Source organism: Ruditapes philippinarum, unplaced genomic scaffold (assembly GCF_026571515.1).
Source record: "Ruditapes philippinarum isolate M1 unplaced genomic scaffold, ASM2657151v2 ctg1675_1_1_1_1, whole genome shotgun sequence".
NCBI lineage: Eukaryota > Metazoa > Mollusca > Bivalvia > Venerida > Veneridae > Ruditapes > Ruditapes philippinarum.
In genome coordinates, this window is record NW_026863341.1 from 76950 (window position 1) to 95603 (window position 18654).

At 33.8% G+C, this 18654-nt stretch overlaps 1 protein-coding gene across 1 annotated transcript in view; it reads right to left on the reverse strand.

Annotated features, from left to right (window-relative positions):
- The window catches only part of LOC132721883 (nuclear RNA export factor 1-like), a 41980-nt gene extending 25118 nt beyond the window's left edge, over positions 1 to 16862 (reverse strand). Inside the window, exons 1-4 of the mRNA XM_060706258.1 lie at positions 16731 to 16862; positions 4509 to 4601; positions 3933 to 4092; positions 3692 to 3768 (exon numbers count right to left, since the gene is read on the reverse strand). Coding sequence (XP_060562241.1) covers positions 3692 to 3768; positions 3933 to 4092; positions 4509 to 4601; positions 16731 to 16782 — 382 coding nt within the window. The 5' untranslated portion in view covers positions 16783 to 16862. The remainder of the gene's footprint in view (positions 1 to 3691; positions 3769 to 3932; positions 4093 to 4508; positions 4602 to 16730) is intronic.
- Between the last annotated feature and the right edge of the window lie 1792 nt (positions 16863 to 18654).

Sequence of the window (18654 nt, forward strand, 5' to 3'; positions counted from 1 at the left end):
AGGGTTCTTTCGTTATTGATCGGAAATCGTTTTTACTTACAAGGTCAATGTGACCTTGACCTTTGACCCCTTAACCCCAATATCAATAGGGGTCATCTGCTGGTCATGACCAATCACCATACCAAGTTTGAAGTTCCTAGGCCTAAGGGTTCTTTTATTATTGATCGGAAACCGTTATTGCTTACAAGGTCAATGTGACCTTGACCTTTGACCCCTTGACCCCAAAATCAATAGGGATCATCTACTGATCATGACCAATCACCATACCAAGTTTGAAGTTCCTAGGCCTGAAGGTTCTTTCGTTATTGATCGGAAACCGTTTTTGCTTACAAGGTCAATGTGACCTTGACCTTTGACCCCAAAATCAATAGGGGTCATCTACTGATCATGACCAATCACCATACCAAGTTTGAAGTTCCTAGGCCTTAAGGTTCTTTAGTTATTGATCGGAAACCGTTTTTGCTTACAAGGTCAATATGACCTTGACCTTTGACCCCTTGACCCCAAAATCAATAGGGGTCATCTACTGGTCATGACCAATCACCATACCAAGTTTGAAGTTCCTAGGCCTAAGGGTTCTTTAGTTATCACTCGGAAACCATTTGGTCTACGGACCGACGGACCAACGGACCGACAAGTGCAAAGCAATATACCCCCTTTTCTTCGAAATGGGGGCATAATTATCATCAAAATTATCTATCTTGTCTTTCAGATATTGAAATAACAATTGAATTTTTGGACATTCCCAAAATAAATGCAACAGAGTTTCCTCTTGGCAATTGCAAAAAGTACACATTTTACTATTAACAATTTTCATTTTGAATAAAAGTGAATTTGTTGCTTAAGTTCTATGAATTATTCTTGTCTGAAACCACTGAATATAGGAATCTTTGGTACATTTAAATACATAACTACAATTTATATCAAAATTTGTAAAAAATGAGTTCCATTTTTCTTCACATGTTGGTACATCTTGATTTCTAACTAGAATTACATAAACATATTTCTTATTGTTATTTTGTGTAATTAAAATAGGTTTAATATAACAACTCATAATAGGGTATTGAACATTAATAAAATCTTTACAAATAGAAATGTTAAGCTTTTGCGTGTATAATAATATTGCTTTTTTCAATCTATGATATTGTAAAAAATTTACTTGTTTTCGTGTCACCTGCTCTAAGTAAGCTAAATCTACAAAATCGCCTTGGGGATTAATAATATCATTAACAAATATGATTCCTTTTTCATAAAAAATTTTAATATAAAAGTATCTATTTCCTGCTAATAAGTTATGATTGTAAAACAATGGCATTTGTAACACTTGTTCTAAACTGTCTATACTAAGTTTATCTATAAAAATCATCTTTTTTTAAACATCTATCCAAAAAGCATTTTTAATTTTATCAATTGTCAATTTACAAAACAATTTACCTGTGCTAAACACTTTATCAATATTGAATAAAGCCATCACTAGCTTATAACATTTACTGTTACTATTACTAACATATCTTTTAAACCATTTTATCTTTACAGAATGTATATAACTATCAATATCAATCATATTTAGACCACCTTCCTGATATGTTTTAATAACTACTGATTGCTTTATCTTTGCTTTACCTTCCCCTATAAATTTATAAAATAAGTCATTAAGTGTTTTCAAAAATGCTGAATTAGGTGTTTTTAAACTTGTAAAACAATGAGTGAATAAAGGAAGGAGTAATGACTTAACAACAGTAATTTTTCCTATTGGTGTTAACATTCTTTTTTTCCAGTATCCTATACTATTTTTAACTTTCTGAAGTTTTTCATTAAAATTTAACTCTATCATTTTTTCTAAATCAACATCAAATATCAAACCTAACAATTTAAATTGTGTATCACCCCATGTCAGTTTCCATTTTGTCTTAATAGATCTTGTACTGTATTTAAGAGAGCCTATCCAAATAACTTTAGTTTTATCAAAATTTACTTTCAATCCTGAAATTTCTGAAAACGTATTTAATAACTTTAAAACAGTATTAAGGGAATTTTCTGATCCATCTAGCAAAAGTGAAGTATCATCAGCAAATTGTGTAATTTTATATTCCTCCCCATCTATATTTATACCCTTAACATCTTTACATTGTCTTATTTTTATTGCTAAAATCTCTGCACATAAAATGAAGATATAAGGTGAAATAGGATCGCCTTGTCTATAACCTCGTTTAACTTTGAAAAACTTTGATAAAAATCCATTTAAAATAACAGTATAAGCAAAGTTTATAGCTTTTACAACAAAATTTCCAATTCTATTCCAAAATATTTTTTAAAAATTTGCTGTAAATCCGTCACAACCTGGGCTTTTATCATTTTTCATGTTTTTTAATGTAAAAGAAACTTCATCATATGAAAGTAGACCTTCGAAATTCAATGCTTCATTTTGAGACAACTTGGTAACATTACAATTTTCGAATTCCATATCAATTTTAGATTCTTCAGTTATATCAACATTTTTATATAAATTTTCATAATAACTACATGTCTTTGTAAGAATATCTTTCTGATCATATATAAAGGATCCATCATCAAGTTCTAGAAAAGGAATAACTTTATCTGTACAATGTGTTTTCTCTAAGTTTAAAAAATAACTAGTAGGCTTTTCTCCAGATTCAATCCATTGTGACCTTGACCTTATCATAGCACCTCTTATTTTTCTATTTCTTAATTCAGTCAATTCATTCTGTAAGTGTAAAAGTTTGTCTTTATTTTCAATTGTCAGGTAAACTTGATAAAAGACTACCCAAGAATACTACAGACAAAGTTTGGTGATTATCCATCAATTAGTTCTGTAGAAATAGATGTTTAAAGGTATTTCTATTTTTGGCTTTAGCGGCCCCTAAAAGGGGCCAATTGAATTAATATGAGCAAGCTTGATAAAAGGCTACCCAAGGATGCTACAGACAAAGTTTGGTGATCATCCATCAATTAGTTCTGTAGAAGATGTTTAAAGGTTTTTCTATTTTTAGCCCTAGAGACCCCCAAAAGTGGCCAATCAGTTTAATATGAGCAAACTTAATAAAAAGACTACCCAAGAATGCTTCAGACAAAGTTTGGTGATCATCCATCAATTAGTTCTGTGGTAGAAGATGATTAAAGGTTTTTATATTTTTAGCTCTGTTGACCTCTAAAAGGGGCCAATTGAAATGACATGAGCAAATTCAAGTGTGACTGTCACAAGGATGCTACAGACCAAATTTGAAGTAAATCTGCCCAACAGTTTCAGAGAAGAAGATGACTGTTGACGCATGACGACGGATGCCGAACGCCAGAGCATCCCCCTTTGATACTAATAGCACACCCTGAACATTCGGTTCTGGTGAGCTAAAAAAAGCAAACTAATATTTTGTTCCGGAACATTTTATTCTGTTTATGTACCGGTACTTTTTTATGTGTATTAAATAACAGAGACATTCTATGTTAAACTTTTTTGGGAATCAACCATATAAAAATGGAATAATTTTACTGTTGATAAATTGTATCAAAATATTTCATAAGATATAGCTTTATATCCTTTAATGATTTTTTTATGAAAAGTCTTCAGTTTAAATTATTCATTCTAATCACACACAAAATTATCTTAAAAGTTAAACAATAACTTATCAATATAACAGAAAGAAACTAATAATTTTGTTTAGTTGATACTAACTTCTATTATTAGAGCTGTTGTCGTATCTTCCATTCTTGCCATGGAAACCACCTTTATTTGGTCGGTTATATGGATTGCTGGATGAGAATAAACAGAATTAATCAAAAAATGAAATTCAAAGATACTGAAATTGTAAGTTAATTCATCTTCTTAATAATTAAATAAAACCTCATTCTTGAACAAAAGTTTAAAGTTTCAATTATAATTTGCTTTAATACATCAAACAGAAATGCTAACTTACTATCTACTCTGTGTTGGCTGATTAGCAGTATCACCACCCATATAATCATCTCCTTCATCATCTACACGACTTCTAGGGTTTGGCCCACCTCTTCCCCTGCCTCTGCTTCTAAATGAATTACTAGGATTTCTTCTGTTGTAACTGTTGAACCCATGTGTTCCTAAAAGATTAAATTCATATTTTAATATGCTATGAAGTTTTTAAAATTTAATGTAAAACTAGTTTTTAATAATATTCCAAAAGGCACCATTTTTAAAGACAATGTATACATAATAACTTTGGTAACAGATAGTTAATATATCAAGTTTGAACCATTTTATACATTTACTTGTATAGATTATGTAGAAAACAAATTGAGTATCATGTAAAGTTTCCACATAACTAAAAAAATAATATTTATAAAGTCAAAAAACTTATCAATTGTTAGTTTAAACATATCTACTTAAGCTTCATTGCTAAACAAGTTTTTGCAGCTTATATAAATCATTTTTGAGTCTGTTTCCTGGAACTAACCAGTACTAGTATGATATGAAGAATCAAGTAAATTTTCTTAATAATAACACTGTTAACTCATACTTTTGTTGTAAAATGACCTTCTATTTCCTCTGTAACCACCACGACCACGCGATCGCCTAGAACCACCATCATCAGACCATCTGTCATCATGCTCTGAAAGTAAATGTTTCATGTTGAAATTCCCGATTTATCTACACACAACTTTTGAAATAAAAGGTGTGAAGTTCAATGTTTCATGTTGAATATTACATATTATTTAATTTTACCCATGAAATATGGTGCTATATCAGTCAAATATATTTCATATTTTTTTAAAAATAAATATGAGATATAAATATGAAAGTGGGCGGAGTCAAAACTCATATTTATTTCAATGGACTTCTTTCGCCATTTTGTTTGAAAAATCTGATAAATACAAAACAAATTTTTCTTGAATTTTGTTTTGAAAACTATCTAGAATGATAGAAAATGGTCTAACTAAGAAAATTAATCCGAACACCAATATCTTTAATTCAGTAATTAACGCTGTACAGACGTTTAAACAGTTGTTTACGTGACGTCACAATGTAGCGCCAAATATCGCGTGCAAAGCAAGACGCAATAATATATTGCTTTTCGCTGTACAATTGCAGTTGCGTAGCAAGCAATAGGGTTCGTAACCGTTTTCTTTGATAATGAAATTAAATAAAAAGGTTATTTTTTCGTTTTTCGTGAAATATGGTATATATTTTCACTCAACATGATAAAATGTCACACATTTTCACTCGCCGTCCCGGCTCGTGAAAATATGTGGCATTTTATCATGTTTCGTGAAAATATATTCCATATTTCACTCAAACGAAAAAATATCCTGTTATAATTTATAATAATTTGTGCTTGATATTGATGCACAGTCTGTCTTATTTCAAGCTACTATCCTCTCTGTCTGCCTCTAACAGTCCTCCCTGTCTTTAATATAAATTATATTATAGAACCATCACCAGATATAGCACCAATAACAGTGATTTTTTTCCCCAATTTACAAAACAACCTGTGGCTTTCTGAAGGGGAAAATATAGCGCAATAAATTAGAAAAAGGGGAAACCTGAAATCAAATTCAAACAACTGAAAATGAAATTTACCCACATTTTATGAACAAAATAACTTTCAATTCAATTTAACATGCATGGTACACAGCAGAGGCTATCTATAGAGACAGATTTCTGTCTTCTAGCTGATATCAGTCAGATGCTGTTAAGTCATGGTTCTGGTAAAGACAAGAGCCCGGTTTGAGCCGGGTGATGCTCCCCGAATAGGTTTTGGACACAGAAAGTACACCTCTTGTAGTTTCAGAGTTATGTCCCTGGAAAAAGTTCAAAGTGCAATAATTCCAAAATTAGGCAAGGCAGAGTTACTGTTCTTTGCACTGCACTTCTAATCAATGTGATCTATCAACCTACAAGTTTTCTTGATTTCTTGATGATATCTCTTATGATTTCCGAGTTATGTCCCGGACAATTTCAAAAAGTAAAAATAAACAAAGGGCAATAACTCCAGAATTAGGCAAGGCAGAGTTATGATTCTTGTGCACTGCACCTCTACTCAATGAGATCTATCTACCTACAATGTTTCATCTTGATATCTCTTATAGTTTTAGAGTTATGGTCCGGACAAAGTTCAAAGTGTTAAAATAAACAAAGAGCAATAACTCCAAAATTAGGACAAAAAGAGTTATTGTTCTTATGCACTGCACATCTACCCATTGAGATCTATTCACCTACAAAGTTTCATGTTGATATCTCTTATAGTTTTAGAGTTATGCCCCGGACAAGATTTTTCTATAAGGGGAGATAATTCAAAAACCGGGCAAAATAGAGTTATGGTTCTTTGACACTGCACTCCCCCTCAATGCCCTCTACCACTGTATGAAGTTTCAACTAATTATCTCCAAGGGTTTTCAAGTTATGCTCCGGACAAGACAACGGACGGACAGACGGAAGGACGGACAGACGGACAAGGCGCCGACTATATGCTCCCCCGAAAATTTTCGGGGAGCATACAAAGCATGAGGCATTTTAGGGGAAAATATTAATATTTTTAGGGGAAAATATACCTATTTTTGGCTAGGGGAAACAGCCTGTATTTGACTGTAAAATACAGTGAAAAAATCACTGTTAATAAGATTGTTATATAAACTCATTTACCTACATATTTTCATTCCCGATGATTTGTCAATTGTAAACATCAAAACATGCAACACTTTTGGCGGCACACTTTTGTAAAGCAAAATTGTGTCAACATGTTCACAGACATACCAACTAATTTATGCGCTTAGTATGTCATGATTGGTCCTATTTTAATGCATCACCACTAATACATCTGTTTATTGCTGTTCATTGTTTAGTCCCCAACTGACAACACCCAAAGATGTCATGTGTTAACTTCAAACACTTGCTCAATTGTATTGCATCACTTGAATTTACTAAATAATATTACTAAATATATTAAGTTGGACCACTCACAACCGTCAGTAGCAATTGATACACGTAAAATTCGAATTTCAAACCTTTCCACGGTCTTTAGATTCCTTTCTCAGCTGTTCGATATTTTGTAACGAGTCTTCTGATTGGCCAATAGCAAAGAAACCACAACGTTTCACAGAAGGATGCTTAATGGCGTAGAAAGTGATTGAAAGACCGTGTAAATGTTTGAAACTCGAATATTATGTGTATCAGATGCTACTGACGGTTGTGAGTGGTCCAACTTAATGTATTTAGTAATATTATTTAGTAAATTCAAGTGATTTTGACCTGTACTCAGCTGACAAACATGTATTAGTTTATGTTTACGTACCGAATCGTTGTGCCTCAATTCTGTCTACCAAGGATTTTTAGCACAAATTCGCTTGTTTCCTGATAGATATTTCATGAACGGGAAGGGCTAGAAACTTGGGGTCGGTCTCATTTGGAAGCTTAATACAAACATGAAATAGTGATAAAAGTTTTTTTTAATTGTCTGGCCAATTGTTTTCACAACGGCTTGGGAAATGAATCCCTTGCTAGTAGGCTCGAATCTGGAGTTTCCGGCCTTCTCTTAACTTATAGTATATTTTTAAAGGGGGTCATTATTTACATTTTTTTTTTGGTTTTTGACACTTTTAAGATGAACACAGGTTTTATTATCAATCTGGTCTTATTTTTTCATCCCAGGTCCGATACTCGTGCCTGTGCATTCGAGTTGACCTGATATCAACAAATATTATCATCATATCATTACAGCAATATTTTTCAAAAGCCTAGAGTCAACAAAGAATGAACTACTGTTTATGTTCCAACGTCATAAAGCTCCTCATTTATGAAACAGAAAGTGGGCATGACCGATTAATTCAGGTTGACTTTCAATATTATGAAATTATCCATTGGTGGCAGACGAATCCGGGTCAGCTCGGCCCTAAAACGTACTCGGCCCCCGAGTCAGCTCGGCCCTATACCAACTCGGCACGGGTCAACTCGGCCCACTTAAAAATTCAATTATTAAAGGGAAAGACAAGGTTAGGATAAAAACTTGATTTCAGAAAAAGAATACTATAAATAATAAATCTGCAAATTTTCTGCCGCCAAATAATAATATTAAACGAATGATAACAAAATTTAAATCGCTAAATCACCGATTTCTATAAATCAGTAAGCGCGGCCATGTTTGTGTATTGGCCGTATAAAAACAGGTGCGCGTGATGTCATTTCCCCACATCTTTAGATTCATGATAAATCTAGTTGAATCGTAAGGAAATATTAATATAATAAAGTGTTGACCAGACAATTTAATTTTCACAAGAGGTGTAGAGGAGATTTTTTTATGGTTCAAAAAACGTTACAATATCAAAAAAAAATAAATAATAATAATAATAAACAAGAGCTGTCGGAAGGACAGCACGCTCGACTATTCTAAGTGCTTGATAGTAAAAGAGCCTTGATAATGTTAAATTTTTTAAGTTCACAAAAGGGCTAATTTTCTTTTATAAATTCATGTTATAGGCCTTAGAGAGAGTCTAGTTATACAGTATTGGCTTTACTTATAATTCGGAAGGTAATGTCACAAGGGTGTTTTATTGAGTATAATAATACTAATTACCTATGAATACACAATTTGACAGAAAAGGTACAAAGGCTTGTTATTAAGATGTTTTATCAAGTAAATCACTGCTTTATTATCATGAATGCATAAAATTGTCCCAAAAATGGCACAAACCCTTTAGTAGTTATTGAGATAACAGCTTACAAGCAAAACTTTACCATGAATTTCTAAGTTGAAAAAGGGGAGAAAAGTCAGCCTAAATGCAAGATAGAATTATGGATCTTTGTCAGTGTCCTACAATTATGACTCTAAATGCATATGTGAAGTTTTAAATAAATATCTTTATTAGTTATTGAGTTATGTAAAACTTGCATGTAAACATTAACCAAGAGACTTAACAGAAAAGGGGATATGAATCAGCCTTAATGCAAGATAGAGTTATGGAACTTGGTCAGTGACATACAATTATGACCCTAAGTGCATGTGTAAAGTTTCAAGTAAATATCTTTGAAGACCTTTAACCTTTAACCAAAATTTCTAAGTTTCAAAGGGGCAAATAATTCTGCAAATATTGTAGGCAGAGTTATCTAACTTGTCAATCTGATGTACCTTGTTACTATAAATAAGTATTTTAAATTTCAATTGAATATCCCAAGCAAAAATTGAGATATTGAACTTTACAAAAAACTTTAACCAAAATTTCTAAGTTAAAAAGGGGCATAATTCTGTCAATATTGTAGGCAGAGTTATCCAACTTGTCAATCTGATGTACCTTGTTACTATAAATAAGTATTGTAAGTTTCAATTGAATATCTCAAGCAATAATTGAGATATTTGACTTTACAAAAAACTTTAACCAAAATTTCTAAGTTAAAAAGGGGCATAATTCTGTCAATATTATAGGCAGAGTTATCCAACTTGTCAATCTGATGTACCTTGTTACTATTAATAAGTATTGTAAGTTTCAATTGAATATCTCAAGTAACAAGATATGTTTGTAAAACATGTATGCCCCCTATCAGCAGCCAATTAGTCATGTGAAAAGGTTATTATGCATGACTTCTGACCCAGTGATCAAACAATTAATAAGGGTTATCAAGTATCTACTGATCATGACCTTAACCTTTGACCCCTTGACCCAAAACTCAATAGGGGTCATCTGCTGGTCACGACCAATCATCATACTAAGTTTGAAGTTCCTAGGCCTAAGCGTTTTTAGTTAATTGATCGGAAACCGTTTTAACATACAAGGTCAATGTGACCTTGACCTTTGACCCCTTGACCCCAAAATCAATAGGTCAATCTGCTGGTCATGACCAATCACCATACCATGTTTGAAGTTCCTAGGCCAAAGGGTTCTTAAGTTATTGATTTGAAAGCATTTTTACCTACAAGGTCAATGTGACCTTGCCCTTTGACCCCTTAACCCCAACATCAATAGGGGTCATCTACTGGTCATGACCAATCACCATACCAAGTTTGAAGTTCCTAGGCCTAAGGGTTCTTTAGTTATTGATCGGAAACAGTTTTTACCTAAGAGGTAAATGTGACTTTGACCTTTGACCCCTTAACCCCAAAATCACTAGGGGTCATCTACTGATCATGACCAATCACCGTATCAAGTTTGAAGTCCCTAGGCCTAAGGGTTCTTTCGTTATTGATCGGAAACCGTTTTTACCTACAAAGTCAATGTGACCTTGACCTTTGACCCCTTAACCCCAAAATCAATAGGGGTCATCTGCTGGTCATGACCAATCACCATACCAAGTTTGAAGTTCCTAGGCCTAAGGGTTCTTTCGTTATTGATCGGAAATCGTTTTTACCTACAAGGTCAATGTGACCTTGACCTTTGACCCCTTAACCCCAAAATCAATAGGGGTCATCTGCTGGTCATGACCAATCACCATACCAAGTTTGAAGTTCCTAGGCCTAAGGGTTCTTTAGTTATCACTCGGAAACCATTTGGTCTACGGACCGACGGACCAACGGACCGACGGACCGACAAGTGCAAAGCAATATACCCCCTTTTCTTCGAAATGGGGGCATAATAATTGAGATATTTGACATTACAAAAAACTTTAACCAAAATTTCTAAGTTAACTAGAAATGTGTCATCATGCCACGGATGCCCCCGCATGCAGCCAAAATTTCAGATGGTGCATTAATTATTTTTTTCATTTTAAGTTTAAAGCCCTTAAAACTTTTCAATGTTAACACAAACCATTTTCATAAAATGTTCAAGGCATTGAAACTATTCAGTCTAAACCTTTTAAAAATAGCATATTGCATATTTGTAGCCAAAATAATGGCTAAAAGTAAGAGTGCTGAAACTGAAAGTTCAAAATTTTTCCAACATTCAGGAAAGATAAGTTTGTCTTAAATCATTGAACTACAACCAAATTCAAACTTAAACTGCTTATTCCTAAGATGTATCTATATTATTTTCAAAGTGAAAGGGACATAACTCTGCCAAAAAATCATCAAACCATGACCATATTCCAACTTGACCTGCCCATTCCTTTGACATATCCATATGTCAAATTTAAGTTGAATATGTAACACTGTTGGGTAGGTAATGAACAGAAACTGTAAATTTCATATTATTTTCAAAGTGAAAGGGGCATTACTCTGCCAAAAACCATTGAACCATGACCAAACTCAAACTTGGCCTGGGCATTCAAAAACATATCCATATGTCAAATTTGAGTTGAATGTGTTGTACCATTGGGGAGATAATGAACGGAAACTGAAAATTTCATATTATTTTCAAAGTGAAAGGGGCATAACTCTGCCAAAAATCATTGAACCATGACTAAATTCGAACTTAACCTGCGCATTCCTTTGACGTATCCATATGTCAAGTTTGAGTTGAATGTGTTGTACCTTTGGGGAGATAATGAACAGAAACTGAAAATTTCATATTATTTTCAAAGTAAAAGGGGCATAACTCTGCCAAAAATCATCGAACCATGACCAAATTCGAACTTGACCTGTATTTTCTCATGACATATCCATATGTCAAGTTTGAGTTGAATGTGTTGTACCTTTGGGGAGATAATGAACGGAAACTGAAAATTTCATATATTATTGTCAAGTTTGAGTTGAATGTGTGCAACCGTTCTTAAGATAATGAACGGAAACTGATGATGACGGAATGACAGAATGACGGAAGGACGGAAGGACGGAAGGATGGAAGGACGGAAGGACGGAAGGACGGAAGGACGGAATGACGGAACAGGGTAACACTATATGCCCCGGCCATTACATGGCGGGGGCATAAAAAGGGGCATAATTCTGTCAATATTGTAGGCAGAGTTATCCAACTTGTCAATCTGATGTAACTTGTTACTATAAATAAGTATTGTAAGTTTCAATTGAATATCTCAAGTAATAATTGAGATATTTGACTTTACAAAAAACTTTAACCAACGCAGACGCCGACGCGGACGCTGGGGCGACTACAATAGCTCTCATATTCTTCGAATAGTCGAGCTAAAAATAAAGAAACGTACGGCTAGCCAAAAGTTCTAGTCGTACGTGACTGCCAGGACGCACTGTATTGTCTAGCCGTACGGCACTTTTCAAAATTATATGGAAGTCGAACTTTATAAACTTGTAGATTTTCATGCTTATCATTTGTTGTTTTATTTGTATGAAAGATGAATTATTAAATCATTTGTGTTAATTTAAAGCAATGGATCAAATAAAAAATTATCGGAGTGGAATAAATAAATAAAAAGAACATTGAAAACAAGAGGGCCATGATGGCCCTGAGGTCGCTCACCTGTATATAGGCCCCCCAACCCCCCCCCCCCCAACGTTGCAGAGCCAATTTAACCCAAGGGCTTTTATTTGCACAAACTTGGTAGACACCCATAAGAAGATGTTTCATGCTAAACATTTAAGCTCTAGCTCATTGGGCTTTTTAAAAGAAGATTTTTTTAAAGTTTTTACTATACACATATAGTTAAAAACAATGACACCCCTGGGGCCGGGCCAGTTTTGACCCCAGGGCTTTTATTTGAACAAACTTTGTAGACACTTACTAGAAGATGTTTCATGCTTAATATCTAAACTCTAGCTATTTGGGTTTTTTCAAAGAAGATTTAAAGTTTTTGCTAAACACATATAAAGAAAATCAATGACCCCCGGGGTGGGGCCAATTTTGACCCCTGGGCTTGTATTTGTACAAACTTGGTAGGCACCTATTAGAACATGTTTGATGCTCAATATCTTAGCCATAGCTCTTTGAGTTCTTTAAAAGAAGATTTTTTAAGTTTTTACTATATGCATATAGGGAAAATCAATGACCCCCCGGGGCGGGGCCAATTTTCACCCCAGGGCTTTTATTTGAACAAACTTGGTAGACACCCATTAGAAGATGTTTCATGCTAAATATCTTAGCTCTAGCTCTTTGGGTTCTTTAAAAGAAGATTTTTTAAGTTTTTACTATATGCATATAGGGAAAATCAATGACCCCCCGGGGCGGGGCCAATTTTGACCCCAGGGCTTTTATTTGAACAAACTTGGTAGACACACACTAGAAGATGTTTCATGCCAAATATCTAAGCTCTAGCTCTTTGAGTTCTTTAAAAAGAAGATTTTTAAGTTTTTACTATATGCATATAGGGAAAATCAATGACCCCCGGGGCGGGGCCAATTTTCACCCTAGGGCTTTTATTTGAACAAACTTGGTAGACACCCATTAGAACATGTTTCATGCTAAATATCTTAGCTCTAGCTCTTTGGGTTCTTTAAAAGAAGATTTTTTAAGTTTTTACTATATGCATATAGGGAAAATCAATGACCCCCCCGGGGCGGGGCCAATTTTGACCCCAGGGCTTTTATTTGAACAAACTTGGTAGACACTCACTAGAAGATGTTTCATGCCAAATATCTACGCTCTAGCTCTTTGAGTTCTTTAAAAGAAGATTTTTTAAGTTTTTACTATATGCATATAGGGAAAATCAATGACCCCCGGGGCGGGGCCAATTTTCACCCCAGAGCTTTTATTTGAACAAACATGGTAGACACCCATTAGAACATGTTTCATGCTAAATATCTTAGCTCTAGCTCTTTGGGTTCTTTAAAAGAAGATTTTTTAAGTTTTTACTATATGCATATAGGGAAAATCAATGACCCCCCGGGGCGGGGCCAATTTTGACCCCAGGGCTTTTATTTGAACACACTTGGTAGACACTCACTAGAAGATGTTTCATGCCAAATATCTAAGCTCTAGCTCTTATGGTTTTTTAAAAGAAGATATTTAAAGTTTTTTCTTTCGGTTGCCATGGCAACCAGAGTTTTGCATGGAATTAAATTCTTTGAACAATTTTTAAAGGTGACCACCAAAGGAACATTCCTGTGAAGTTTAGATGAAATTGGCTTAGTGGTTTATGAGGAGATGTCATTTAAAGTAAAAGTTTACGGACGGACGGACGGACGGACGGACGGACGACGGACGGACGACGGACGGACGCCGGACGAAAAGCAATCACAAAAGCTCACCCTGTCACTTTGTGACAGGTGAGCTAAAAACCGGTGAAATGCAAAAATAATTATATAATTTTCAAAACAGTAGATAAATATCGAACATATAAGCACAGTCAATCAATTAATTAGCCTTAATTAAAACCTATCCAGGGACTGACAATAGAATTTTAGAATGCCTTTCACGGAACATGCAAACGTTCCTTGATGGACAAACTTCTATACAGTACCGTCGGTAATTGTCGCAATTATCAAGAGCCTAACAACAATCATTTTTAGTGTTTGTTGTTTGTTTTTTTCATATTAAAGGTGTCGAAAATTAAACTTAATGAAACAAAAAAGGATTATGATCAAAATTTTGTAAACTATTTCAATTGGTGTAAATCAGTGTTATCTATGTCTCTGGTGTAAATGCAACCAAAGGCTATTTTTTTCTCGACATCTTGCGATGACAAAGATCGATATATAGCGATCAAGGCGATGAATCTCTAAAAAGTTTACACCCGAAGACAATTAATGCTGTTTCTTGGTTAAAATCCTCGCTTAAAGTCATAAAATAACATATGCATTTTCGACTTCCATAAAATTTTGAAAAATGCCGTACGGCTAGCCAATACAGTGTGTCCTTGCTAGTCGTACGTGACTCACGTACGGCTAAAACTTTTGGCTAGCCGTACGGGCCCGTACGCTAGCCACTTCCATTATAAAAACCCTACTAAACGTGTTCTTAATAGTACATATCATTAAATTTTTGCAGTTCGATTCTGACTTTCAAATTTAAAGGTGTGAACATATGTTATAATTGATGTACACATTTCAAAAAAATAAGCAACTCTTTTGAAATGTAAATTGTTAACATGTCTGTCAACATATGATGCTGCGCATCGTAATCGTAGCCTAATATTAACTGCAGGCAAAACATTTTTATTGGCTGCTCAAAAATCTAATTTGCATAATTTATTCACACAATAGCTGGTTCTTACTACTTGTGTCTAATACTGCGCATTGTCCATTTTAATTGTTCCTAATTTGCACCAAATGTTCTTGTCACACTGTGTACTGACGATTTTTATTGCTCCTTGTGTGCCTCTGTGCCGAAAGACCTTTTGATCATGCACAATGTTGCCCTGATTGGTTAATCACCCTTGTCAAATATTCTAATGACGAAATAGACATGTATTTTTTTTACGCTTCATCAGTGAACTGAATGACCTTAGGGGGAATTAGGTTCCACACCTGTCAAATTATACTGTAAATTACAGCACGTCATAAAATAGCAACACATTTTTTTTCAGTTACCAATAATCATTTTAAATATTAAGTAGATTTATGATTTTTTGTTTTATTGGATTAAATTTATGGTAGTAGAAATGCGTATCTGTCGGGGAAAGGAATTTGGTAAGTAAATAACGTGGAAAAAAGCTTTAGGGAACTGGATAAACCCGAGAATATGCGTGATTATGGGGGGGGGGGGGAATGGGCAACCTGTTGCTACCAGTTTTGACTTGGGGCCTAAATAACCTAGCGGACAGTTTTGTTTTCATACGATATTAGTCTGGCTGCCGATTTTCCTGCGCCATTCTCATTTATAGCGTCAATGGCAGAAAATCGCGTCTGCATATTGGATTTAGTTAATATTTTACCTGATGTACCCTATTTGGACAGCTTGTCTAGCGAAAATTAAGTACAAAATAAAAGGATTTATCGTCAATTTGAAGAAGTTTCTCATAGTACCCAAATTAAATTTATGGTTTATCTTTGAAAATTAAGCAGTCATTGCTTAAATCATGTGGTGGGATCATCAGCAAGCTTGAATATCGGACATTCACAAATAACAATTAATGTCGCGGCGTCTTCAATTAATTAAAGCAATTCAGTTCCATATGATGTTTTCATAAATAATATATAATGTACGCAATAAAATTAAGAATTTCTTCATCAAGATACATTTCAGTTGTACCAGTGTGTACACCTATACCGGAAGTGGGTGTAACACGTCACAATCTCGGTCTCGTCTGTCCTGCGAGAATGACAGAACGCCAAAGTGGCGGCGCCCATGAACTTATTTCTCAAGTAAAAAATAGTGTCTTAAAACACGAATTTCTCTCTTATAGGGTTAATGTCAATAGGAAAACTGTCATGGTTCCTCTTTTTAAATGATGAATATTTATATTAGACAGACATCAATCCATCCATTCCTATTCCTTTAATATTTAGGTTTGTGTTATCACTATTTATTGTAATTATTTATAATACACGGATTGAGCTAAAAAATGGATATCTTTATTTTTATATAATACTGAAACTTGTGTTATTTTAAATGGATTTTTATCAAAGTTTTTCAAAGTTAAACGAGGTTGTAGACAAGGCGATCCTATTTCACCTTATATCTTCATTTTATGTGCAGAGATTTTAGCAATAAAAATAAGACAATGTAAAGATGTTAAAGGTATAAATATAGATGGGGAGGAATATAAAATTACACAATTTGCTGATGATACTTCACTTTTGCTAGATGGATCAGAAAATTCCCTTAATACTGTTTTAAAGTTATTAAACACGTTTTCAGAAATTTCAGGATTGAAAGTAAATTTTGATATATATTTTTGTAAAGTGGGCCGAGTTGACCCGTGCCGAGTTGGTATAGGGCCGAGTTGACTCTTTTCCGTGGCAGACATTCAAATAACGTCAATAATATTAGTTGCGGAAAAAATCTTTACTTTAAACTTAGATACATACCACCAAACGACCTAGACCCGTCCCTTCCAGTTGTTACTCGAAATTCGGCCATATTGCATCTACTCCGTCTCGTGAAAGTGACTTGTCTAATACACTGTATAGGGTATACGGTACGGTACAAAGGTATAAAATGGGAAAGGACCCTATTCCGCGGAAGGACTATTTTCTTTTTTATTTGTAATTTCAAATATATCCAGTAAAAATATTTGTCAGGTATTTTTAATAAATAAACTTATATCACTCCCAAATTCAATTACTCTAACGAAGTGTGCTGCGTGGGATTTAATACTCACTAATAGGGTCACTGGCAGAATGAATAAATTTATGATTTTGTAAAATGTTACTATACTGTACATGAAGTGAAAATTTCAACACACAACAGTTTAGGTAGGCGGAGTGTTATGATATCATAAACGCCATATATATTCAAAGCATGTTCCCTTTTCAGAGCATAAAATTTTATCTGTAAGATATTTATTTAAAGATATATTATGGTCAAATCTGATATTAGAAACAACAAGTATTTTTTTTAAAAAGGACACTCGGTCAAAGTAAAACTGATTAACTTGCATATAAACATTATAATCCATCAACCACATTAATTGTGCAAAAGTTTATTTAATTTATTTAGAACTTTATCCTTACATTTTATTTTATAATGGCAAGAACTATCCCTTAGATTTTTATAACTATCCTAACACAATCTCGATCCTACACAGTGATCTCCCCTTAATCAGTACAGAGATTACAATTCTGCCAAGGGAGGTAATCACTGTGAGGAGTTTGATCCTAACAATGACGAGAACTATCCTTTACGTTTTATATTAGAATAGACTATGAGATCCCCAGATTTCAGTTTATAATTTTAAAACGACTCACAAAAATTCTTCTTATATTAAGTACATTCGTGAAAATTTACAGGAAGTCAAACTGATTGTAGATTGCCTTCGGCCATATAACTAATAACTAGTATACAGTCTCTTTTGAAATGAAAAACAAATATCTTTTGAACACACACGGAGAAAATATGTTGAAACTCTATACACTGCAGGTAATCACACTATGATTACTGTTACAGATTGCATATAGTGACATTAAAAACGGGCAGTTATTATAAGAATAGACCAAATTAATTTGACAAGTAATAGGGAATGCAGCTTCCAAAACTGAAATTAGATATATTCAGGAAGAATTTACCAGATTTCAATTTCTGCAAAAAAGCATTTTACCCAAAGATGAGCATAGTGTATCTTAAAAAAATGAAATCAGAATATGTATTATATATTTCTCACCATCGCCATCCATTCAAGCAGTTTTGAAAAATCAATCTTTAATAAAATCATTGTAAAATTATTGAACGCATTAATTCATATATACATTCATTGCGCGGATATAGAATTATAAACAGAAAAACGTTTTTGGGATATCCAGTACATAAGAACAGTTATTTCAAATAAACATTATTTATGTTTAAATAAAATACATGCATACGTTCTATATATATAATTATATAAAGCTTATTCCACCAAAATATGAAATATATTTTAAAACCCACATCTAAAAAGATCAAAACATTTAGATATACAAATGTATATAATGCATGTAGATGAACACGTTTCTGTGTGTATTTCATTTGGGACAAACAAATAATTATTTTGGTCCCAGATTTAACCCTTTACTTCATGAGCATATTGTGAAAAATGGCCATTTTCATTGAAAAGCCTCTTGTTACAAGTTCAAACTGCTATGAAAGTTCTATGAAAAATGCTTCAATAATGATGAAACTTGGCACACATGTTGACTGGACCATAGCCTTTGTAACAGCATGCTCAATCTTAAATTTCCTGTTACCATGGCAACGGGGGGATGTCTCAAAATTGCCAAACATCACTTTGCATTGTTTTTTTCCATCACAACTGATTTC